Here is a 26,184-nt window from a genome sequence, read left to right on the forward strand (position 1 = left end):
ATTTAGAGCAGTCTGCGTCAAACCATTTCTCCCCTTTGGAGTCCCCTGTCCTGCCTCTCCACGTTAAATTATCTGCGATTCACTTTGCGAGGCCTCCAAAAGCCTCTATAACCACACTGGCCTCTGTAAGGTTGTCAAGACACAGTTTAATGTCTTCTTCACCCTCCATGCATAGTTTTGCAAAAAAATCCTCTGGGATTATCTTCCCCCTCCTAATTTTGCAGGCCTAATCTGTTGGTGTAAACTCCCTATTTGATAGACACTTATTCTCATCCGCGTGGAAGACCAACTCCCTTGTCATTTGTAAAAATAACAGGTTATGATCACTATAACAACTCCAAATAGGGTTTACTTTTAATATGTTGAACAGCAACGGGGCCGAAAACCATAGTGAAATGTATACTTGAGCAACAGCCCCTACCGTATGCTGAAGACATTGTACACTGTTTATAGCAAGAAAGCTGTCTAACCGACAACTTTGGGCAGAGTGTTCAAAATGGCTTGAAAGAACCAGGGTATCCCAGGATTCCCCACCTTGAGTACAATTAGAGGGACAAAGATGTATATTAAAATCCCCGATTTTAATAACCACAAATTAGGAGCGAATCTCCTCTCCGTTTTGTTCCAAGAAACCCTTAATATGGCAATATGCTCTCTATAATTTTCCCTGCAAAAGGAATTATAAAAATTAATTATCATCAAGGTAGAATGCTTGGCGAAAGTTAATTCTACTGCTAACACTGGGGGGAGGGGCAAAATAACCTCTTCGTCATACAGGCTAATTTGAGTGATATCAGGGTGAGCAAACCTCCCTTTGCACGACCTACACTGGAGGGAGAAGCAGCTTTATAAAAGGGAGTAAAACCATCCAAAACAAAGGAATCAGATGGGTCCCATATTTCTTGTAAAGTAGTAATATGACATGACCTTATAGTAGCCAGCCACGGGCCCTCGTCTTTTTTAGCCCTTAGTCCCGCATTATTCCAGGACATTTATTTAAAATTCAATGGACCACATTGGATGGGCACAGGCCTTAAGTGAGTATCTGTGACCAACCCAGTTAATTGAGGGGAACCCTACAGTTTCCACATCCTCGGTTTGAAACGATTGTCAATCAATACTATCTAGATCCTTCAGTGGGGCAAATCTATTTACAAGGGGAATAACTGTGTTCACAGTTGAGGGTTGAGATGGCCTTACTGTAAAAAGACCAAAGTTTAAACTCTTGAGTCTTGTGGAACCCCTGTGGGATAGAAAAAGTGAAGCGGGCCAATCTCGATTCCAGTTTCAGTCTCTTGTCTGTAGTAACTATGAATCATGGCTATTGGATGTGTCGGTGGGTTAAGTTAACCACTGTGCAATTACCTCCCCTGTCTTTTCTTATAGTTGTTCCAATCCATCCCACTCTTCTGGCCATGATGACATGAGATGATAAGTGACGACCGTTTACTAACGAGTTGTCCAACCAATGGGTCACTTTATGTATCAGATCTATCGTGGACTCCTTTGTACCCTGTTTAACTGGGGGAACACCTGTCAGGACGGCCACAAATGGAGGTGACTCTGGGGGCAGATCAGGAATATAATTTCTCTCTGCTATCTCTGGGGGGAGATGGGAGGAATTTGGATCCTGCACATCGGGCTGTAAGTAGTTATGGGAGTGAAACTTTTCGACAGCTAATAAGCTCCTTGGAGCTACATCCGCACCCCACCCCCTCTTCCTGTTTATTCTGAGATATACCCAGGCCCCTATGAGATTGAGTACCCTCTTCTGGTTGTTTTTTATTAACGTGCCCTGGCTGCAAGCTACCTCTGCCATCTAGTAGCTGACAATCACTTGTTAAAAGGACTAAGGGAGCCGGTCCACCCCGCTGTGTAGGCCCTGCACCCCCCCCTTGTCTCTACAGTGGCTGTTTCCAGCCTGTCAGATAGATGTCAAGAGTGCGTCTCAATAGACTGACAATCAATCAGGGAGTTTTAAGTGCACTACTCACCCGTGAGGGTCTCAAGGAGCAGAGGGGGAGGGGACAGCTGTTCAGTTTAGTAGAATAGCCAGGTCTTGAGCGCCTTCCTGAAGGCGTTCAGGGAGTAGGCGCTTCTGATGCCGACAGGGAGCTCATTCCAGGTCTTGGCTGCGATGTAGGAGAAGGCTCTTCCCCCTGTTCTGGCTCAGTGGATGCGCGGGGTTTCGGCGAGGGCGAGGTTTATGGCGGAGAGGTTTCTTTTGGGTACGTGAAAGGCCATTCTCCAGTTGAGGTATTGGGGTCCTGTGTTGTGGAGGCATTTGTAGGCCTGGATGAGCATATTGAAGGTGACTCTCTTCTCGACGGGGAGCCAGTGGAGACGAGTGTGGCTGTGGTGTTCTGTATCGTCTGGAGCTTGCGAAGTAGAGACTTGTTGATGCCGGCGTAGAGGGTGTTTACATAGTCCAATCTGCTGGTTATGAGTGCGTGGGTGACTGTCTTCCCTGATTCGGGGGGGATCCATTTGAAGGTTTTCTGGAGGATGTGGAGGGTGTTGAAGCAGCTGGACGCAACGGTGTTGACGTGCTTGTTCATGGATAGTCAGGAGTCGAGTACGATGCCGAGGTTCCTGGCTTGGTTCGTGCGGGTCGGAGGGTTGCCGAGTGTGGTGAGCCACCACGTGTTGTTCCATGCTGAAGGGGTGGTTCCGAGTACGAGGACTTCTGTCTTCTCCGAGTTGAGCTTCAGGCTGCTGTTGCTCATCCAGGATGTGACGTCCTGCATTCCTTCCTGGAAGTTGAGTGCGTTGGTGGTGGGGTCCTTGGTGAGGGAGAGGATGAGCTGGGTGTCATCGGTGTAGGATACTATGTTGAGGCCATGCTGTCTGACGATGGTGGCGAGGGGGGCCATGTAGATGTTGAAGAGGGTTGGACAGAGTAAAGCTTCTATCTTTGACAGCCGTAAATCGATCGGTGCCAAGAGTGGTTTTGCAATATCTTCAATTTTGTTCAATGTGAATATGAGTTTGCTTCTTTACCACCTTTAATTTAATTATTCTTTAAGTTGCCTGTATTCTTACCTTGCAGGGGAGCCTGTCAGGTGAGAAACAGGGTTGCTGGACCCCAATTTGTCTTTTTTCGTTGCCCCCTTGTATTTTGCCTTCTGAGGCATGTCTACACTCATCCATAGCCAGGCACGTCCCTCTTGTCAGCCCCTTTAGAGGACCGGGCAGCACGTCTGCGCAGCTTCCTCTGAGCTGCCCTTACAATCGCCATTTAATTTCCTTGTATGGCACACACTGTGGCCAATCGGGAGGTGTCTGCCTCCCGTGTTTTAATTGCGTTGATCCATTGGTTTATTAGCCCATTTTTTATGTATTTATGAGTTTGCTTCTTTCCCACCTTTAAATTAGTTATTCTTTAAGTTGCCAGTATTCTTACCTCACAGGAGAGCTTGTCAAGTCAGTAAGGGGTCGCTGGACACCAGTTTGTCTTTTTTTGTTGACCCCTTGTTTTTTGCATTCTGAGGCATGTGTGCACTCCCCCGGAGCTAGCCATGGTCACAACCCTCTGTACCGTCCCCTTTAAAGGACTGGGTATCGCGTATATGCCTCAGATGCGCCTATGGCAAGCCTGTCTGCGCCCATCCTTCGCCAGACTGCGCCATGCACAAGGATCCCTGGTTGTTTTTTTAACCTGGCCTACATGAGGGACGAGCTGATGGACCTTTGGTGTAAGGGTGGGCAAAACCGGTGTGATGTCTATAATTGTAACACACAGATAAGCCAGTTTCATTGCCCCGCTTGTAATTATCCTTTCAGTCCCAATCCGACCTGGTGAGCTAGTAACATCTCACTGTTAACCCCCATACGGCTGTCCAGATTTCAGGGCGCTTACCTGATTCTCTCACCTCGGCTTTACTAAACACAAGATCTCTTATCAAAAAGAAGAATGAATTTGTGGAGTTCACGGACACCCATGCCCCGGATTTAGTATTCCTCACAGAGACCTGGACCTATGCTTCGTTGGATCCCGATCTGAGAGTTGTAATTTCTGAAGGCTATCATATAGAGAGAATAGACAGACCCGGCAAACGGGGGGAGGTATTGCGATTATTTATCACAATTACATTAAGGCAGTGCTTAATCCTGTCACCCATTTGGACGGTGAAGCCAATGTTTGTTTTTAAATGTAATAACATCATTGCTTTTAATGGCCCTTTGGTGTATTATCTACCTGGCCTGAGAGCAGTAGCGGCTCGTACAGGTAAGAGTGGTGGGTGGGGCACAGGGGTGTAGTGGAAGTCGACGGAGGATGGGTTAAGTAATAATAAATACAGAAATAAATGAAACCACTTGATGCGAGGAGGGCAAGGTAAGTGGTTTTATTCATTTATTTAATATCACTTAACCCGTCGTCTGTCGACTTCCACCCCCCACCCCACCCCACCCCGCCCCCACCCTACCGCCTCACCCCACCACTCTTACCTGTGCAAGCTACTACTGTCTGAGAGACAGATTTGTTATATCTGTTCAGAACTTTATGGAGTCCTGTATGGAGTTTTCCAACTTCACCCTAATGGGAGACTTTAATTTTCATTTGGAGCTTTTAGAAAACACTGAGACTGAGCTTTTGGTCGACTGCCTTTGCAGTTTCAACCTTATTTAGATATTTAATCAACCTCCCCATAAGGCTAATCAGAGGCTGGGTGGGATATTTACAAACAATCCTGCTCTACCTCTGATATGGTCGGATCATACAGCAGTCTTTTTCAAACGTGCAGTCCAGCCAATAACGCATGCTCCCTTATTCTTCTAAGTCTATTAAGCTCCGCCCTTGGTGGAAAATCGATAGTTCTGAGCTTGACAGTGTATTAAAAAAGTCATAGCCCAGTACTAGATAGTGATATAGAAGCTGCCACTACCAATTTTACTAATTGGATAGACTCTGCCGTGATTCGATTAGCCTGAGAAAAAACTATGAATAATCATAGGAAAAGTCCATCTGCTCTGTGGTACGCCCCTGCGCTAAAAAAACCTTAAACAAAAATGCAGGGCACAAGAACAGAGATGGAGGAGAGATTACAATCTTGAAGCAAAAAATAAATACAAATTAATTATTAGCGAGTATAAGTGAATCATTATTTGCTTATTAACCGGCTAGACAGGTTCGGGATCAGAGGCGCAGTCCTCGCCATCCTTAGTTCTATTCTATCTAACAGAGAACAGATGGTTGCCTTTGGGGGTTTTACTTCTAATCCATCTGTCTTCCCTGTGTGATGCCTCAGGAATCATCTTAAGCCCCATTCTTTTCAACATCTATGTCACCCCCTGGAAAAATGTATTCGGTTCCATGGTTTCTCTGCAGTCTGTTACGCTGATGACACACAAAAAATGGTGTCAATTTCAATTTGACCAAGATGAGGCCACCAATACGTTTAAAAACTGTTTGGCACATTTTGTCATCGTGGATGCAGGAAAATTGCCTTAAGCTAAATTCCGAGAAAACAGAGGTTCTCCTTTTCGGAAATAACATCTTGTTCTAGAACACTTCATGGTGGCCCTCCAATCTTGGCCCTCTCCGCCTCCAGCTCAGAGAGAGTAGAATTTGGGGGTTATATTTGATGGTCAGCTCTGTTGGTCTGGGAAAATTAACCATATCACATCTCTCAGCTTTTACTTACTTAAGGTCTTGAAAAAGGATATTCCCTTCTATTACTCCAGATCTGCAAAAAATGGTCATTGTGGCCCTTGTCCTTTCCAAAATGGACTATTGCAATGCGTCACATCTAGGAATTTGAAACGCTAGCAATTGAAGCGCCAATCCTTGCAAAATACGACAGCTCATCTGCTTCTAAAAATTCCCAAATTTTTCCATTTCACAGAGTATCCTTGGCCCTCATAGGCTACCTGTCTGTGAGAGGGTAACATTTAAAGCATTGTGTATGGTCCACAAAGCACTTTACAAAACTAGTCCTCTCTACCTTCAGAAAATTTTCTTTTGGCATGGTCCCAGTTGTAATCTCAGATTAGGTGCGGCTAAATTAGTGGCTATTCCGAGAATAAACAAAGCTAGATAGGGAGGCAAAAGCTTCTCTTTCTCGGCATATAAACTTCGGAACATGAAGCTTCTGTCTTTGACCCAACCAGATGCATTTTAGGAAAATGATAAAGACTTGGCTTTTCTCCTCCCTTATCACGTAGGCTTCTTATGGCTTTCTTGTTGGACGCTAGGGCCAAGACGCCTCGGCAATCTCACGCTTTATAAAATCTTCACATACTTACTTTAACTCTGCTAAACACATCCAGTTTAATTTCATTTGTAAACTAAAGCTACTTTGTTATTTAACCATCAGAAGCCTGCATTTGATGTGTTTTTGAAGGGAAGATGCCAGCTTTAGAACTTCTCATAAACATAAAACCATTCCTGCCTCATCTCAGGGCTGTTAGGGGCAGGAGGTGGACAGGCACTGCTTGGCAGCCAATCCATCCTCTACTTTGAGTTTCCCTGACGAAGACTATGGTCCAAATGTACGACCCACCATTTTGCGACTGGCAAATTGCGTCACATTTGTGACTCGCAAATTGGGATGTATAGCAGTCCCTCAGACACTGTTAGCGATTCCTAATGGGGTTGCAAATTGCATGCCGAATGAATATTTATGAGGCTGGCGCAATTTGCGACCCCATTAGAAATGGCTAGCACTCCCAGGGATGGTGGTCTGTTGGGGTCAGCAGACCACCATGTCTGGGACTTCTTTTAAATAAAGCAGTCTTTTTTTTTTTTTTTAAATGCAGCTCGTTTTCCTTAAAGGAAAACGGGATGCATTTAAAAAAAGAAAAATGTAACTTTTCAGTTTCATTTTTTTAAGGGCATTGACTGTGGCACTACGGCCTGCTATTAAAGATTTTTTCTCTAATACTCACAAAGGGGAATGGGTCCCCTGGGGACCCCTTCCTGTTTGCGGGTGGTTTACCACCTACTTGAAGTAGGTGGTAAACTGCGAGTGTTTTGCAGCCGCAAATGTGGTTGCAAAACAATTGCACATGGCATGGTGACTCGCTATTAGGAACGCCCCTTCCTAATAGCGGGAGTCGCAAATGCTATTTTGCGAGTCAATGACTCGCAAAATAGCATTTGTACATTCCATTACCCTTTTCTTCGGTCGCAAACAGGAGGATCTCCTGTTTGCAGCCGCAAAAAAAGGTTTCTTACATCTGGCCCTATACCTTTGCCCGCCACAACATTTCACCAGTGTGCATGAATGCATGTATTTGTTGCCTTGTGTGCATGTGTCTGTTTGTGTTACTTATTGTGTATGGAAGCCTATGTGCGTTAATGCTTGTATTTGTTGACTTGTGTGCACATGTGGGGTGTATGTTCATTATTTGTTGTGTACAGAAGCCTATATGTTTGATCAAGGTGCTCAGACGCCTGTTTCTCTATTGGTTTGTGCTGTGGATGCCTGTATATCTGTAAGTGTACATGCACTATATGTGAACATGTCATGTATGTGGTGCATACAAATGCATGTGCTATACTAGCCCAAACCAAACTGCCTGTCTTCTAATGATTGTTGAGCTCTATCCAGTGCTTGAAATGTAAATCTAGAAGTGCTGGTACTCACTAGCCCAGAGTGCCTGCTTGCTGCTAAGTGCGGGTAATCTCCCATTTAAAGTATTGCATCTCTATGGCAAGTGTAGGTACTCTCCCTCTCAAAATGAAAGGAGTGCAGGTTTCTAAGGCTGACATCAGTCAGTAGTCGCCCTATGACCCCGGCCCTCCCTGTGTGAGTGGGGTGGTGCTTGAGCCCTCCTCCTTCAGTATCTGCATCCGGGTACAGACGTGGACGGAAATGGCCCTGTTCCTTGTTTGAAGAGGATGTGAGGCAGCTGTGTAAATGTTAAGATTAGCCGAGCTCCACTTCCCCCTCTGTCGCTCTTGGATAAACGCATTATTTAGATCCTGCTGTAACTGGGTTCGCAGCAACACAGAATTCTCAGACTGCTTTCAATATTTGATAAACCAGCAATAACCAGTAAACCTAGAGCAGATCCCGCTATTGCAAATTGTTTGCATTCCTAATGTAACTGTGTTTAGAATTTAAATATTAATAGAATAACATAAAATATTTTTAGGACAACCATAACTTGTTTCAATGTTGTGTTTATTTTGCAAGGTCCAGTGGAGCCAAGACCAGATGCCAAGATATCTACAGCGGAAGAAGACACCCACGGTCTACGATGAAGTCTGCTTCCAGCGAGCCTAGCCTCACACGTGATGGGGAAAGATGCTATTCGGGCATCAATGTGGAGCAGAGATGCTTCGTGACTATGATTGGACGATAGCCCAGAGGGACCTCGAGCATAACCTCTGGGTGGTTTTTGAGTAACTTCAGTACACCCCATTCTCAGCATCCTTCAACCAACCTCAGCACTCACCGACAAGGACCGCAGAAGACAAATGGACCAAAAATAGCACAAACCAGCGTAAATCATATTTAATGCTCTGTTTATAGGCATACTCCAAAAAGGTGCACTTGCTTCAAGGGAAGAAGGAAATCTGGCGAGTGCCTGGGGTTTATGGGCTTGGACATACGCGTCTCCTTGCAAAATCTTTAAAAAAGGATGTTAGAAAGAATCTTATGCGTGGAAGAGGCAGAAAATGTTAGGATCCTGATTGGTTACTCGGGGGAACTCAGTGTAGGTGTGAAGATGTGAGTGGAGACAGCCACTGCTGGTAGCAGTCATGCAGACTGGGGTCAGCACTGGAGCCTGAAGTGTCAGTGCCAAGGATGGAGACGCTGTAGATCCTGCAAGAAGGTGGATCAAGGGGATTGGGGGAGGAGGATGCAGGCAGTGAAACTGACCAGATACAGGTATAACACAAGTGCAAATGTGGCATGAAGGCTTCATGGATACCCATGCACCAAAATATCGAGTTCAGGGGCTTAACTATCAGGTGTGCGACTGGTGCAGTGGCACTGGGACCAAATGATTGTGGGCCTATCCTGCCCTACACCAGCTGCAGTTTACTGAAAACTCCAACCCATCCCTTGAACGTGGCCTCGCTCTGTATTTACTCTGAGGGGTCAGAACAAGGGAAGAGGAGCAGTGAATAGTCTAATAAAGAAATAAAGAATGGAGCGACACGGTAGAAAAAGTAGAAATGGAAGAATAAAGGGGGAGAAGGGATAAATACGGGACAGATATGGGGGTGGATTGATGGTGAAGGATTGAAGAAAGCAGGGGACGGTAGAAAGGGGAGGGGGTGAAATAGAAGGAGGGAACGATGCATTTGTGAAGTGAGAGATACATGGCTCAAATGAGATACAGGCAAAGACGGAGATGCATATCAGAGAATGAAAGGAAAGTGTTTGAGGGATACCGGGAAGAACTAGGACACAGAGGAGAAAAGAAGATGGAGGAGAGCCCTGGGAGATCCACAGTAGAATACAGAGATAGAGTGGAGAGCAAATGAAATGGCGGAGAGATACAGGTAGCAGGGGAAATAAATGAAGGTTTAGAGATATAAGAGAATAAAAAAGAACAGCGAGATAAGGAAAACACATAGAAGGTGGACGTGTATTGAAGAGCTTCTGGAGGAGAAAGAAAGAGATGAGAGGAGAGAGAAATGACAACTTTAAAAGTTAGAGAAGAGAATAGTAAGGTAGAAAGAGGAGTAGAGAATTACAGGAGGAGAGGGAAAGTGAAAGGTAGTGAGATACAAAGGCACAAATAGATGTAGCGATACCAAGAGAATTGCATTAAGGGAACTAGAGCCAAGTGATACGCTAGGAAGAGGAGATCAGAAAAAGGTGTAAAGTATCTGAATACATATGGATAAAGCGATGCAGGAGGGAACGGGAGAATGTAGGAGAGAGAGAAAAAAGGGGAGGGAATGAAGGAGAATACAAATGGACTAGTGTGAGGGGGTAAAAGGCTGGTAGTAGTGAGTTACAAAGTCCATGGAAGGAGAGTAGAGGCAGTGGAAGTGGAGGAGAGTGGAAGGTGAACAGTAGCCTGATCCAGGAAGATAAGGAAGAGAGTGTGGGTCTCAAGATTTTCAGGGAATGATGCGGCAAACAGAGGACTGAAGGGATAAAGGAACAGCAGCATACCTTTAAATAGTGCAGTGGGTGCAAATGCACAGGTGTCCAGCAGTGTGCAGAGCCCATGCCCCGCCCACAACCTCTAAACAATTCCAATTGTTTTTTTACTACCTCACCAGTGGGATAGGGGACTAATTTTCCTTCCTTGCCTCAGGGCCTTATACCCCTGGCAGCCTTGCTATGACACTGCTGGGGTACAGCGTTTACAACGCTGCCATTACATCGTGTTCCTTTTACAACGCGGTCGTCACAACAACTGCGTTGTTAGAAGGTGATACCTTTACAACGCAAGTCATTAGATCGACTTGCTGTAGGGGGAGCTCTGACCTAAGGAATAGTATAATTTACTATTCCAACACCTTCCCCACTGTTGCACATGCTGGAGTTAGAATAGTAAATAATACTATTCCTAAGTCCAGCGCGCCACCTACAGCAAGTCGATCTAATGACTTGCGATGTAAAGGTATCGCGTTCTAACAACGTGGCCCTTGTAACGACCATGTTGTAAAAGAATGCGATGTAATAACATGCGTAGTAACATGCTATATTCACCACTGCCATGGCTAATAGAAGTGACATCCTAGACACATTGACCCTGATGGGATTACAGCGCTGACCTCTTGCCCCTGCTTTAGCATCTAAATGGCCTCCATTATTCTACTGACTGAGGGATGGCAAAAATTGGAACTGCAGACAGTAATCTAAGAACCTAATGTACTTCTTGTTCCTGCCTTCATTGCCTCTGAAACCAGTAAGGGCAGTGCTGGTGCTACTAAAGGGCAAGGCTGGGTAGTAGCTGCTACTCCTGATTGGGCCTAATTGACATCCATGGAAGGCAGGTCTCATCAACAAAGTTAGGAAGACCTAATGTTGAAATTACTAGAGAAGGGGTTTATACAGCTGCAGGTCAAGACTGGGACATAGACCCGAACGCAGCTGGTATCCTCATGTTGACTAAAGTGGAAGGCCTTGTCACGAGTCTCAAAGCTCGCTTCACAGCCTCCAAGTTTTCCTTATTCTCCGCCCTTAAATGGCACCTGCGTGGATGACTTCTATTCAGGATCTCGCATCACGATAATTACCACTGCCAACGATCATGTGCTTCAAAAAGGGACGTGGCTATTTTCATTCAATTGTGCAGGCCGCCATTTTACACGCCATGTTTCAGCGATCGTTGTCCAAAGCATATATTCATTGCGTAACAGAAGTTGATACTTGATGGGATTATTAGCTGTTACAATTTGCTAGCCCATTGTTCTTGTCAAAAACAGAGTTCCAGAGTGAAGGACATGGGCATCGATTCACTAAAATGCCTGGGGTAGTGGAAGCGAAATCACATTCTTTTTTACCATCACAGGAAGTGACATCATATGACCCTTTATCTCTATTTTTTCAAGGAAAGCATGTCATGTGACCCTATCATCACAACAATCGAAATCCCTGAATTTCCATACCAACTGCATTATTAGTATTACAGCATATCACAGACAAATGTCCATTTTAGGTATCACCTATATTATAGTACTGTTAAGCTTTGAAAGTTCTGGGGCACAATACTTGCCCCGAATTGTAGTGAGCAGGCAAAGCGGGCATACCAGACCTCTTCTATGTGTTTCTGCCTCCTGAGTAGATTTTAAAAAAATGGGGAAAAATCGTATATTTTATGGAACAATTTACACATACATTTGCTAAAATGCCATAGTGCAGAAAGGGCATTCATTATATATTCAAATCCTTTCAAGGTGTGCCAGGACAATGAAACCCGATGGTCCATAGCTACATTTCATGTACAATATATATTTATGTATTTGTTTCTTCCTGCTTGTCGTTTTATAGTTAAATAAAACATTTCAGAGGGCTAATGAAAATGGCTTTACTTTTATTGATCATGAATCTTTTACATTAATCTTTTACATTTACAGGGCTACAAAAAACATCTAAATTAGCACATCAGTGCTTGCATGTTTTAACAATTGTTACAGGGCAAAGATGTATAAAGACAGGCTTGAAAAGTGGAATAGAATACTATATTTACCACCCCTGAAGGGCACCTAGTACAGATGACCAGGCTGTCTGGGTCTAAAACTGAGAATGTGCAGGAAGAGGCACTCATGATTCCCGAATATTGAAACTGTAATCCATTAATATTGCTGCTTTTCCAACTTCTTGTTCGCTCTGGGGTAGTTGTGGCAGCTGACAAGATTCCCTCGCAGTGGCAATATTTCCTGAAGAGTGCCTGTTTGTGCTAGCTGGGGCTGAAAAGGTGTATGATGGCTTTGGATTCTCACCATTTTTTCTCAGAACAAATTAATATATGTGTGAACATCTAGATTTCACCCTGAGCACCCCAGGTAGAGAATTTCACAAACTTCAGGAAATAATCGTAGTTTTCTCAAGAATTCCTGAAAGTTCTTGAGAAAAAAGTTAAGCAACTCCACACACCCCTACCACCAGCAATACCAGGGAAGGAGGGGAGAGTGTTACGGTTAACTGGTGGAAAAGGATTGTCTACGTCCCATTTACCTTTCAAGAGCACACTGAGGGGCAGATTTACAAGGCCCTTGCGTCACTTTTGCATCACTCTTAACATGGGAAATGTGACGCAAAAGTGGCGCAAGGGGCTTGTAAATCTGCCCATGAACCCCACAAATAACCTTTTAACAGTTTCATTCAGTCATCCTTTCTTATCTGAACTCCACCGTTTCACTAGTCAAGGAAACTAATATACCCCCTAACCCAAGATAGGCTGTAAATACCCGTTCACTCTCTCGCTTCCACCCAACCTATTGCCTTCTCTGTCTGCTCTCCTTTGGCTCTCCTTTTCTTCCATATAATCACATTTAGTTCCTATCACTGATGTGGCTCTAAGTGTATCAGGTTGCTGAACATGTTGCACAATTATTATTGTTATTGCTAAAGCTATTTGCATTAATACTAAATATATTAACACGACCATTCATGATGTACAGCTCTCAGATGTTCTACGGCTTCTTTAGCTATTAAATATTTTAAAGAAATCTTTAAAACAAATTCGGCCATTTTGATGTTAGGTGTAGGCTTTGCACGCCCCCAGGACACTTTGGTATTACAGAAGTGGCCGCAGACGCTCGTGCGGCGCCTTCTGTTATACTGATACCGTACCGTTCATAAAAGCGCCAGCGTTGTCTTGAGGGACATTCCCTCATTCGCATGGAGGCGTGCCCCATGCAAATGAAGTAATTCCTTTGCCTCTGCGCCCACGCCCTATTGAATACATGGGCGTAGAGGCAAAGACGCCCTCATGAGGCACACTGACAATGTGCCATCTAAAATGTGGCGTGCTGTCAGTGCGACCCCTGAGAGGATCGCTCTGGAGGAGGGAAAGGTGTTCCTATAGACTCCCAGACATCCCCTTGCAGGCGGGTACAGACAGTGACTACGCCCGCATGCAAAGGGTTCTCTAATCCACCTTCAGAGTGCAGGCGGGTTGCCGTCTGAACTGTGAAAACACGGAGCAGCTGTAAAGCAGCCATTTTGTTTTTCACAGGAATGTGTCGCCCTGGGGCCAGCGCGAGTTCGCAGCTGCCGTGGGGATAGCACATTCATGGTAATAGAGTGCATCTTTATTGTTTGAGACGGGCGCACCTTTTTAAAGGAGCCTCTGGTGGAAACAATGAAAATGTTCATTTACCGTAATACAGCCTCTGATGGTCTACTTTGTTGCATGGTGTAGCCCAGTGCTTTAGCATGCTTGAGTCCTATGTTACAGCATGATTTAGCCCTATGTTTTGGTATGGTGTAGCCCTATGTTGTGTCACAGTGTAGCCTTTTGTTTTTTTATGGTAAGGCCTATGTTGCAGCATGGTGTGCTCTATGTTGTGGCACACTGTTGCCCTTTGCTGCAGCAAACAGTTGCCCGATGTTGCAGCATGGTGTAGGCCTGTGTTACGGCATGGCGTAGCCCAATTTTGAGATACACTGTATCTCGATGTTGCAGCATGGTGTAGGCCTGTGTTACGGCATGGCGTAGCCCTATTCTGAGATACACTGTATCGCGATGTTGCAGCATGGTGTAGGCCTGTGTTACGGCATGGCGTAGCCCTATTTTGAGATACACTGTATCGCGATGTTGTAGCTTGGTGTAGCCCTGTGTTGCGGCATGGCGTAGCCCTATGTTGTGGCACACTGTTGCCCTTTGCTGCAGTAAACTGTTGCCCGATATTGCGGCATGGTGTAGGCCTGTGTTACAACATGGCGTAGCCCTATGTTGCTGCATGGCATAATGTAGGTTTATGTCTATTGCTGTGTAATGCTCCCTGCAAATCTAATACCTTGATCACTATTCCAGGATAATAACTTTGAGTTTTAGAGAACGTTTCTGTAGCACACCCTGACAGATGTTTTTATTACACAATATCTCCATCCACCCTCCCTCCCACACCTCACCTCCCAAGAATACATATTCATTGATCAACACACTCTCCGTCCACTAACTCATACATCCATCCATTAAATCATTCACTCACCCCTCTACTCAGGCATCAGTTGGCTGTAAGGGGGGTTAACAGTAAAGGAGCTAATGTTAGAGACGGGGCCAATGGGAAGTAGTCTGAGGGAAGAAATTGAAGATCAGATGAAAATAACCATAGGTGATCCAGAAAAGCAGTTCAATGTATTTAGTTTGAACTGAAATTAAGGAAAATGGAAGGAATTTAAAATATATTTGAGACTGACATGCAACATTTAGTACCACTGACAAACACTGGTGCTCATAGCTTAAAACTGGATTGTTTCAGCTGCCAGTCAAACAGCAGAAACGCCAACCATACTGGCAAATACATTAAACTTAAGATTTTTAAAAAAATAAACATCTTTTTCTCTATGAACAGTAAAAAAGTAAATATCTCCTCGAGACGTGGCCTCCAGTCACACGCATCAAAGGTTTAAAAAAAAGTTTCGCCCTCAAAGTTAGGTTTCCCTCCAAAGCTCGCAGCGCGTCAACCACAGCGTCCAGCCCGTCCCCTGCTCAGCAGAGCTCCCCAGACGGAACTCATTCAAAGCCGGATGTGGTCAGGCCTTGTGACGTGGCTCACGGTAATAGCGACGGTTTGTTCAACTAGGTCACTCGTGCGTGGGCAGTTTCAGACACAGTCTCCAAGTCTGAAGTAAAATAGTTGACTTTATGTAACACAGATGGCTTCTATAAGAAACTTCACAAATCGCCCATAAAAAGGAAAAAATAATAGTCAACAGAGCACGGAAATTCAAAAGAGCAGCGAATTCCCACTGTTAGACGTGAAAGTCGTGCAATAATCACAACCTGCTTTTGTACAAAACAAATATGTGGAGACCCTGAAAGAAAAGTTCTGATGAGGTCGTTGTTCCTCTGTGTTTCTCCTCTACAGCTGATAGAAGTGTGTATGTCTTGGCTGGCCCTGAAGAAGGACCCCCTGGGACTACATCCCCCAGCATTCCCCGGAGTCCACCCGATGGGAACGATGAGGTAATTGAATAAACTCTAAATTTGTGTATCTAACTTTGGCCTGATTCTTCAGTGTCTTGAAACGTAATAAAAAAATATAACACACCAAAGACTTCTTCTTAACACTATTAAACACATTCCTAATGTAAGCTTTTATAAATGGCTACTTATTTTTTATGAATGGCAGCAAAAATTGTTTTCCACTAGGGTGGGGAGAAGCTGTTTGCCTCTTACTGTCCACCGAAGTTCTGAGACCCAGTAGGGCCTGTTTTGTCTGGTCCTTGAAAGCCATGAAAACGTCGTATACGTGGTAAATTATAGACCAAAGAGGCTTCGTAACATACTGGGTGCTTTATGAAGGGGCAATAGCCAGTTTCGTCAGAGGACCGGTAATAAGTTTAATCAGACCATAAATATCATGGTCTCATGGACCATGGTAACCATCGTTTACCTTCGCGAGTCGTATAACATGGAAACTAGTGAGGGGCCTTCACTGAAGTTCTTAGAACATTTACTTGAAAAATGTTGCGCTAACCTGAATCATCCGATTATCTATCCAAAAGATGATTGTAAAACATTTGGTTAGCTATCCAACATGAACAAAACCGATTTCTTCCATTCTTGTGGATCTTTCTCAACTTGTTCAATTCATCGTACTAACCCGAGTTTGCTCATCCATGCGGGAAAATGACAACACTTGGGCACACCACCACCAGGGCCGGACTGGCCGTAGCGGGCATCAGGTGTTTTCTCGGTGGACTCGGAAGGGTGGGGCCGGTTTTGGACCCCTGGGGGCTGGTTTCGGACCCCTGGGGGCTGGTTTATTATCGGCAGCCTGTAACAAAAGCAGCTGCGGGAGTGGTGCTTCCCACTCGCACCCCCCACCCCTTGGAGGCCGGTCGAGCTGATTGCCAGGACCGGTTTCATTTCCCAGTCCAGCCGTGACCACCACCTTACTTGCTTTGTGCTGGAGACCGGTCCCATGGTGCAGAACGTGATCTCAATCTCCTGCTACGTCTATCACCGTCAGTGAGTGCCAGTCAGAGTCCTGGTTGTACCAGGTGTTAATCTATCTCTTCATGAATCAGGAGTTCTGATCAAAGTTGGCCACATCTGAACACAGCTATCCTTTCCTATGTGTAAAAAAATGTCAGTGCATCCAAGACAATTCCCTTCTCCATACCATTTAACCTGAAGATGTATCAACCATCCTGAATAAATCAAGCTAGAACTGCAGTTCTTTAAGCTTTGAGTTCCCTCTGGAAATAAGAGAGGAAAATCACTGAAAATCCTGTTAAAAAAAATTATTTCTTTGAGCTTTAAGATATTAAAAGCAGAAGCAATGGAAAAAGTCACCCGTGCTAGAAGGCTAGGTGTCTTTCTGTGTTTGTGATGATAGGACACACAATTGATGGACGGAATGCAGAACAAATCAAAACATTCACCCCAGTCAAAAGATCTGGGTTAAACCCATTGTTCTTTTGCTCACTATGCGACCCCAGTTTAGACCCAGCCATAGGCAAATCAGTCTTGATCCTGTTCCTCATGGGAACAATCCTGCCCGAACTGCCAAGCCAGGCCCCCCCTTGACCAGACACGAGCATCCTAGGACTGGTTTCGGGGTTTCTCCCCTCATCAGCCAGGCTAGCTTGAATCCAGTGGCACAGTCAGCCCGGGACGCACGTCTGGGCATGCCTGGCGCACTTAGTGTGAGAAAGCAGGGGACACACAATTGATGGACGTAATGTGGAACAAATCAAAACATTCACCCCAGTCAAAAAATCTAGGTTAAATCCATTGTTCGTGTTTGTGATCATGGCTATAAGTAGTTCAGTCTCAAAGCTGAGTGTACCTATTACATTTCACATCTCTAAAAGAAGGTGTCTCTCAAAGGAACTACACAGATTGCAAGAACAACTTTACTGACAAAGCTCCCTCCTTTATTTGGTGCACCCATCCCCAGGTCATCATGCACCAGCAGCTTTCTTAAACTGCCATCCTTGATCAGTGTACCCCCTATAAATTTGCACCTGTTCGGGAGATCTCTGTCAGATCTCTGTCATGAAAATTATAAAAACCCAATAACATTGGATACAGATTCTAGCAAGGTGATAAATATCCGGCTGGGACACCCAGTCATGTCTGAGTTCATTATAAGATGTTTCAACATGGTATCATAGTCCTTCTATTAAAAATATTGATTGCAGATACAGATAACCTGCTTCATACTGTCCCAATCTCCTGTATGCCCTGAACACAAGAGTGTGCTTACATGGGCATGATCTTGCAACTTTTTGTCGATCTAGAATTGAGTTACCTCCCAAGTGACTCGGAATCGCACTTCAATTCTCGCAGTACTGGTGCCATTCTTAAGTAAATAGAGGAAGAATAGCTCAATCTCTAACATGGGGCCAGGGATCAATATCAATTTGAGAATCCCAAAAACAGGGAGATTCAGCACTACACGAGTTAGGATTTCTTCTAGCAAATTGGACACACCGCGTGAAACAGTGATTCTTCTCTTGGACCACTAAGGTGTTCATTGGCATGCTATGAGGGTACTTTATTGCTCAAATGTTGTTTAATTCTTCCATGCCTTCAAATTGGTTAAACTATGTTCATAATTTGGGATTAAATCTTCACTTCACTATTCTCAACTAGAACATTATTTAGTAGATTCAGAAAATTTATGAGTGTTTAAATTCAAGTTAGCTCTGACATGATTTTGTTTTGTTCACCAAGCTTTCGTGCTGGTTCTGCAGCTTCATGGGAGAGCCCCTCCACCAATTTCACTCTCCTTTTTCATGTCTTCCATTTTTCTCCACCTGCCTCCCTTGTGCCATTTTGTTCTCGAAGACTTCTCTTTGACCCTTGGGTGCTCCTTGTATTCCCCAATTACTGCCCCACTCAGTAACTCCCTCCTGCCCTCCCTCCTCAACCTGTGTTTGTTGCTTTTCCAGTGAGTACACACTATCATCCTTAACTCATAACACTTCTGATATTTTTCCCTGGTCAGCTGTTTTGTCTGTATAAGTCCAGCCCTCTCCCAACAAAATTAGAAATAACCAAATTACCATATTAAGTGACACCCGGGGCACTCACGCTAATCTAAACTTTTTACACACATAGAATTTCTATAATTCAGTAAATCATGGACGTGAGATTAATGCAGTTTAACAATACCTATCATCATGTTATGCTGTATGGTCATTAAGACCTGAAATGTACATGTAACCACCAACACAGCCTTCCTTCTAACCGCTCTAAGCAGTCACAACAATGGTTACTTCTCATAGGGCGGTGACACCCAGATCCACATTACAAAATACAAACGGCTGGATAATCATTGAATTGTATTAGAGTGTCTTATTCATGTCTAATAACTAACGACTTTCAATTTTAGCAGTCCGACAATCATATATCAGGTAGCGCAAAGTTAATACATCAGGCAACGGAAAGGCAGCACATATAGCATCAGCATGTGACATATGACAATGCAAATTTACACCAGGTGGTTTGGAGTTCACCTGATGGTAACATAACATTCTGAGGCATCTACAGCTGCCCAGAGGTACATTTCTAATAAATCTTACTGTGGGGAGGACCGAGGAGACGCAATGAAAAAGGGGAGGGGGCAGGTGTACGGTCTCAGATGATTCGGGGCAGTAAATTACAGACAAGTCGTTATGTGCCGTCCCCATATGTTTAATCTACGAGGGGATAGAGTGAGTGGTACAGTTTGATGTAGATTGTTAGTATGATAAACAGCTGATGGTGTGGGGCAGTTTGGCTGGATTATCAAGGAAGGGGGTCTCTCCAGGCAAGGTCAATAAATCTAGTCAAACATTTTGATCTCATTTTGTAGCCTATGTAATGTCCTTCATACATTGATACTATAATGTACAAAAAAACTAAAGGATGTAATGCTTGAATTAATCTCAGCCACTGATAATTAATCGGGCCGCATCCCTGGCCAACAGTTTTTTGCACACCTTGCCACCACAGTTTAGGCCCAGTCATAGGCAAATCACAAGTAATGCAAGACCAGTCTTGCTGGATTATCATGGAGGAGGTGTCTTAGAATACTCCTCGCAAGGTCAACATATCCAGTCAAACAGTATGATCTTGTCTTGTAGCCTATGTGTTGCAATCATGCATTGATATGGGTGTTCCATCAATTATTTAGACTATGTGGGTATTTCGGTCGAATATCAGTGCCAGAGTATACATAGTTTGCAATGGATAGTCCTGTAGACACCCGTGTACACACCAGGCACTCCTCTAGTAGTCAAGTAGCTGAGGACAGGACCATAGCACATGTATCAAGCCACGGTCAAGGGTTTTGCATCTTGATCAGCGATCATTCACAATTAATTTTGCTTCATCGATACAATTTAGAAAGGGACCAGTAACAGTGGTTCAAGAATTTTAAAGATGTCTATTAAAGGCAATCCTCCCTCAATCCCCTGTTGCATGTTAAGGAGAGATGTATAGTCTTCATCAGTGTGTTTCATATAAATAGAATATGCCACCAGACCCCAGTTTCCTGAACTTCACTGTTGAGTGTCTGGATGACATCAGGGTATTGTCCAATCTGGTCCCCACACTTTTAGATTTGCCCCACTGCTAATATACAACAGCGGTTGGGCAAAGATCGCCATAGGGCCTGGACTGATCATACCATTCAGACAAAACATCAGATGCCTGTGTCTGCAGCACTAAGGAGGTGGCAGATGGAATTCACTGCATAGTTCATTGAAGGATTTCAAAGTGCAGTCCTGCATTATGTCAAGTTTGTGCCTCACTATGTATGAACCTATTTATGTTAATTCATATATAAGCTAAACTCTAGGAGGTCAGCATCATTTTGACCGTACGAGTGGCCTTATAGTGCAAACCATTAAGTCTGGCAGGTCACTCCAAAATGTTCTTTCAATCCTGGCCTACAATGGTGTGATATCAGTCGCAAATAGAGTTATACGCTGCTAAAGGTAATGTACTAAGTGATAGGAGTGCATTTCAGGCAGTCACTAGGCACCCAGATATTGTGTAGTCATACAGCTTTGAGAGTTTAATGTATGTCTGTATAGAAGCATGTTTTTGGCTACAGATTGGGCTTGTATATTATTTGTTTTAGGGTTCTTATAGTGGTCCTCAAGTAATAACCAAATACGTTTCAGAAAAATATGTTTCATTGCAACTGATAATATACATTACAGCAAACATAAAAAGGGAGAAAGGAGCTAGAACAGTGACCAGTTTAGAACCTCCAAATCTTTTCAATAAACATATGGAAATATCATGAGACATGGTGGCATAGTGTGTTATAAATGTGTAACTCTATGTTTTTTGTCTTGACTCTTACTTCAAACAACAGGGATCTCTATTCCATTGCCACTTGCCAATGCAGTTTTTTTATTCCCTGATATTTCCTAGCTTAACATTAGAATCAATCACGGATAGGACGAATTCAGAACTTGACTGAAAGCTTTCTTGAAGAAGTCAATCTCCAAGGAATAGCTGATCTCACAAGCGCTCAAAACTTGGTTGTTTTGATTCTTCTGTTTGCTAACTGTTGGGAGCTCTACAGCAAGCGCCGGGACACCCTAGGGTAGCTGCGCGCTATATAAGTTTGCCTAACATAATATAACATAACAACCTGAAGACCCGAACCACGTGCTATCTTCTTGACCCACTTACGTGTTTGGCATAACGACAACTGGCAGGAGTTTGGGACATAGAGCTCAAATGCTCGCTGATCCTGAAGGACTAGAGAGACAGTTTGATCAAAGAAGGGGAGGATGGGTCAGCTTCCAATACCTGGTACCTGTTTACTTTCTGAGTCGCGACAATTTCATCACTTTGACCTTCTTGCACGCTGGGGTGGAATCGACTCTTTCACTGCAGCCTGCCACCCCTTTCTGATCTCAGCTCGGCTCCACCTGCTGGATCTGCAAATAAATGAAGATGTCTCTGGAACTTATGAAGATGCTTGATAGTTTTCAGTATGCTGGCTAACTTGGAGAAAAAGGCAAGAACATGAACCAACAGCTTAAGATCAAAAGTCCAAATCTTCTAACCGTGTGTGCTTGCTTTGGCTCTGACATTTCAGTCCACAACTAATCTCAGAGGCCTTTAGAATCCATTCATTTATAAATGTTCTCTGCTAACTTTTCAGAAATGTCCTGACATTTTTATTGTCATGAAATTACATCAATTTCACCTCCCTAGCTGAACCAGTATTTATTCATTTTAGGACGGAATGTCCCCAGTATTGGTATACCGCATGTACCCCTGCCCTGAGTTCCTGTATGCAGGTGAACCTAGTATCCTGACTCATTTTGAACGAGGTGTCATGTTAAACTAGCCTGTGGAAAGAGGCCAAGACCTGTGCTAGACAATTTGAGGTCCAGGACCTGTCTTGTGACCTGAGGGGCACACCAAGGGTCTCGTCATGTTGGAACAAATGACTACTATCCATCCCTTCGGCATAGCACGTAAAAGGTGGTGGCAACATACCCTGTTTTGAGATTGATAGTGTGACCAGACCTTTTTATATGTGTCACTGTGACTATGAAAAGTTCCTCTGTTTTGTGAACGTCCAGAACCGTGTGCTGACATCATGTGTGAAGGTCGAAAGCCTGTAGCACATTTGTAGTAATAGCGGTTAGTGTGTGAATTAGTCTGAGGACTGAAACCAGTGGGATACATTTTGGATGACCTTGGTCTATCACAGCATTTGTCTCGGCACTAGATGGAGGAAAATGACAGCTTCCCTGGACAGTAGAATTGTATTGCATGCATTCCAGTGGTTGGAGTGTGGCAATCCAGACGGTGAAGTGAGTAGGGTGCTGAAAGAGTCACCTTTGGAAATTTTATAGAGATGTTTGTTAGCAAGTGGCTGCTGATTAATTCTCCATGAGCACTGCCATTTGTTTGATTGCCGAGGTGAGGGGTGGACTGTAATTTCGATTGTGCAGGTTGTGAAAGTTTCTAGACCAGGACTGCTCTTTTGTTTGTCTCAGATTTCTGGTTCAGGAAGGAGACAATCAGTTCCGGTGCAGGACAATCCCGCTTCATTGTGCCCATATTGTCAGTGATCCTGCTTGCGTCCAGCTCCATTGCTAGCTGCTGTGAGAAGCACCACAGAACTCAAAGGCTGAATGCGGAGAGCAGCCAGAGAAGGGCTCTTGGCAGAGAACCAACTCTAATCGATTGTGAAGCTTGAGACCGGGTATCCACATTCCGTCCCTGGAAAATGTACATAAAAGTGGTGGCCACACTACCCTAGTTCGTTCCAGCGAACAAGGAAGCAAGTGCTTCTCATTGTACTCGGAGAGATGCTGTGTAACTATGGCTGGTGTTTGCCTGACAGCCAGTTCCACAAGAGTGAGAGGACATCATCTGAAGTCAACACTTTTCTGCCAGAGTAGCTGAGGGTCTCTCTGGTGAGCTTAGAAGCCTACCTGCCTGTCTGCTGAAAGAGGGAAGAAGTGTATTTGGCCCTTAAGGAAGAAAGACTGTCCAGGAGATGTGTTGCTGGTTAGGGCAACTCCAGGGAAAGCTAGAAACTCAAGAGAGTGTGCCAGGAGAGGCCCTGTACTGTTAAAGGGTCTCCTCAAACTCTCTGCATAGTGCATGGAGTGAGATGTGTGAGATTTATGCGAGAAAAGTATCGGAAAGTGAAAAGCTGCATAATCACCAAGCAGAGAGACCTGTCTGTCCAGGGGCTGCCACCACCCAAGAGACCACCCAAATAAGATTAAGCCTGGAGGCCACAACCACTCCTGCTGAGACCTGCCTGTTACCAACTTCGAGAGCAGTTGTAATTATCCACTTCTCTTAGCCCGTCTTCTGATGGCATCAGGAAAGGTCATAGTCCCGCAGCAAAGATATGTCCACCTCATAACCCTCAAGAGAATTCATGTAGGTAAAATGCGGGGCTTAGTGTTCTGGAGATGAGAGACACCGTAGGTGCATGGGCCAATCGACTGTGCCCACTAGACACTATTATTTGGTGAGAAAGAAATGATATACTGTTGAACTGAGCTACCTAGTGAAACTAAAGCAAATGTTTGAGCTACCGGCACTTAATCCTATCTAGATAGATACAGAGGAGTGGGGAAGGTAGTAGCATGAATCTCATCTCTAGAAGGGAAAGAGGATGATTATGGAACGGGCTGCACATTCTCACTATGGAACACAGCCTTCTGCAACCCTTTACCTCATTTTCATTCAATGTTTCAGTATTGAGTTCTGTTTTGAGAGTAAAAGTACTTTCTCGTCCATAAAAACAAGCACTGGGCTGGACAATGCCTTCTAGTATCCGTGGATTGATTTTTGAGTTCTGAACTCTTGTCCAACAGCTACCTCCATCAGACGCCTGTGACTGCTCGACTTCTCTACCCTTAGAGTCACATGTGGAGAGGGTTGTACTTGGCCCAGTTTTCAGTGCCATAGTAGGTTGGACACCAGAGACATAAGAGAGTCTCATTTGTTGCTTGTCATTTGTGATCCAAGATCATGATAGAGGGGCATAATAAACCATCAACATATATCAGAGAGCAGAGGTGCAACTAGAGCCAAATTTCAGGGGTGGGGGGCTGATAAACATTTCGGAGGGCGCTAATTTTTCCAGAAATAGGCAGAGTGGAGATGCAGGTGCCCTAAGTAGGGGTGAAAACTCAACAAAGCCTCGTTAACAAGTAAATGGTCTTTTAAAGACCTGTGAAGTTCTCTGGTGCCGCTGCAATAAGATGGTCGCCAGCCCGGGAAACTGTCTCAGCCCAGGCTGACACACACGACGGAAGGGGGGGCTGAAGCCTTTTGAGCCCAATGGGCGTTGCGTGCCTGTCAGTGAGATTATCACAACTGGATTTCTAAGACTTTAATACCCACAGTAAATATTGAAGCACGGTTCCCATCAGTCTTCTACTCAATGGTGTCCCAGGACAAAATATGAAATAGTCTTGCAGACCATCTTTCCTCAAATTGGAAATATTGTCTCTGAAAATCTGCTGCAATTTTCTAAAATGCATGTAATGCCAGAAGACACAGAAAGAGGGCACTTGGCTGATCATGTAAAAAATAAGTAGCTGTTTGGACCCACAATGACCACTAGGTGCCAGCACTGGGGTATGAAAGAAATCTGTTAATCCCTCCAGTCCTTTGTGGCTCTGGGGAGATGTTAAAATACACCCACAATGAAGAGCTTCTGCATTTCCAGAGAGATTATCATCTATACTGGCAAATAGACCTTACACAGAAACGAGACAGATGACAAAGAAAATGTGCCAAATGCAGGAGAAGTCCTACAAATGCAGCAAATGTTCGTCAAGTCATATGAAGGAATGAAACAAGTGAAACAAAGAGCTATTCCAATGATACTTAATAGATACTTTCACAGGTATAATGCAAGGGAAAAGATCAACTTCTGAAAGGTAAGCAACTTACTGGAACTAGACTGCTAAGCATTCTAAACCATTCCATAAAGACAGGCTCCCACTTCATGTAAACAAACTCGAGACTCTCCTTGAAGCACTATTTAGGGTCCAATCCACATAGCTTGTTGCATGAGTAGGTTAGACATACTCCTGGAAATCCAGAAATCAGCTGATTTTAAGTTAGGAGTAAGTATTCATAGAAAAGTTGTGTTGAATCCTGCCCTCAGGTATCTAAAAACGTTCTACCCAAAATTAGTTGAAGGAAAGAATAAAAATGAATCCATGGTAAAAAAAAGGATGTATTGGAAATAAACCAATGCATTTTGGATCCCTTCCATCTGCTTATGACCACAGATAATAAAAGGTAGCTCATGCTTAGTTTGTCTTAAAAAAGCAGAGACTCAGAGTTAGTCTCAGGAACCTGCCACTGGTGCTGCTGAATGCCATGGTTGCTAAGTACCGCGCCTGCCAATCTTGATCGCACCCACTGCCTCTTTTTCCCGCCGCTCTACTCTACCTGTCGCTATCTTACTAATGCAAGTTCTTTTTCTTTGTTGCTTTCTCCATTCATGGCTCTTTAGCTGTCTTTTGCTTACTCTTTCTTCTTCTTTCTCCATTGTCTGCCTTTCTCTCTCTCTTGCTTCTGCTGGACGCCTGTTCAAGGAAAATAAGTCTCAGTCCCCCAAAAAATGAGTGCTGGTGCCCTTTCTTTTTCTTATTTCTCATGAACTACTGAACGGATTTACACCATTTAACAAAAAGGGATCTTTCTGGACCAAGGGCTACCTTTTCGCCAAATTTGGTGTAATTCCATTCAGCAGTTCGGGCTGTAGCCGTGTCTAAAGATTCCTATGGGAATTAACATGGAGAAAACACGTTTTGGGACCCCCCTTTTTTTTGGCCCCCGCTTTCCGAATCACCCCGAAACTTTTAAGATAGGAGCTGACCTGAGTGCCTCACGAGTTTTGAAAAGATTGCGAAGATTCGTCAACCGACGCCAAAGTTATTGAGAAAAGAATGCTATGCTGTCAGCATAACCTACAATCAGGCCAAAGGTCTCTTCAAAAGCTTTTTTTCCAAATACTCCGACTGAAAAAAATGACATAGATGGTTCCAGAGAGACGGCTGCATCTTTCGGTGGTGAGTGGTCTTTATGGGGAGAAGGGACATTTGAAAAGAAAGGGAGAACAGTATCGTATATCTTGAG

General features: G+C 44.2%; 1 protein-coding gene and 1 long non-coding RNA gene across 9 annotated transcripts in view; one reads left to right on the forward strand and one right to left on the reverse strand.

The window, feature by feature from the left end:
- The window catches only part of LOC146772931 (SLAM family member 9-like), a 369,703-nt gene that overhangs the window by 270,148 nt on the left and 73,371 nt on the right, over positions 1-26,184 (forward strand). For 5 of the 7 annotated variants that reach the window (XM_085638234.1, XM_085638229.1, XM_085638231.1 and 2 more), the window contains one exon: positions 15,458-15,555. In XM_085638234.1, the coding sequence (XP_085494360.1) occupies positions 15,458-15,555 (98 nt within the window). Of the gene's footprint in view, positions 1-8,141; positions 11,942-15,457; positions 15,556-26,184 lie in introns of those variants that run through there. The other 2 variants (XM_085638232.1, XM_085638233.1) reach the window with 1 other exon arrangement.
- The window catches only part of LOC146772932 (uncharacterized), a 141,650-nt gene that overhangs the window by 21,238 nt on the left and 94,228 nt on the right, over positions 1-26,184 (reverse strand). Inside the window, exon 6 of one of the 2 annotated variants that reach the window (XR_014972143.1) lies at positions 21,355-21,485. The exons of the other annotated variant lie outside the window; for it this stretch is intronic. This is a non-coding gene — a long non-coding RNA (uncharacterized LOC146772932). The remainder of the gene's footprint in view (positions 1-21,354; positions 21,486-26,184) is intronic. 2 annotated transcript variants of the gene reach the window in all.

The sequence above is a fragment of the Triturus cristatus genome, chromosome 12 (assembly GCF_964204655.1).
Source record: "Triturus cristatus chromosome 12, aTriCri1.1, whole genome shotgun sequence".
Taxonomy (NCBI): domain Eukaryota; kingdom Metazoa; phylum Chordata; class Amphibia; order Caudata; family Salamandridae; genus Triturus; species Triturus cristatus.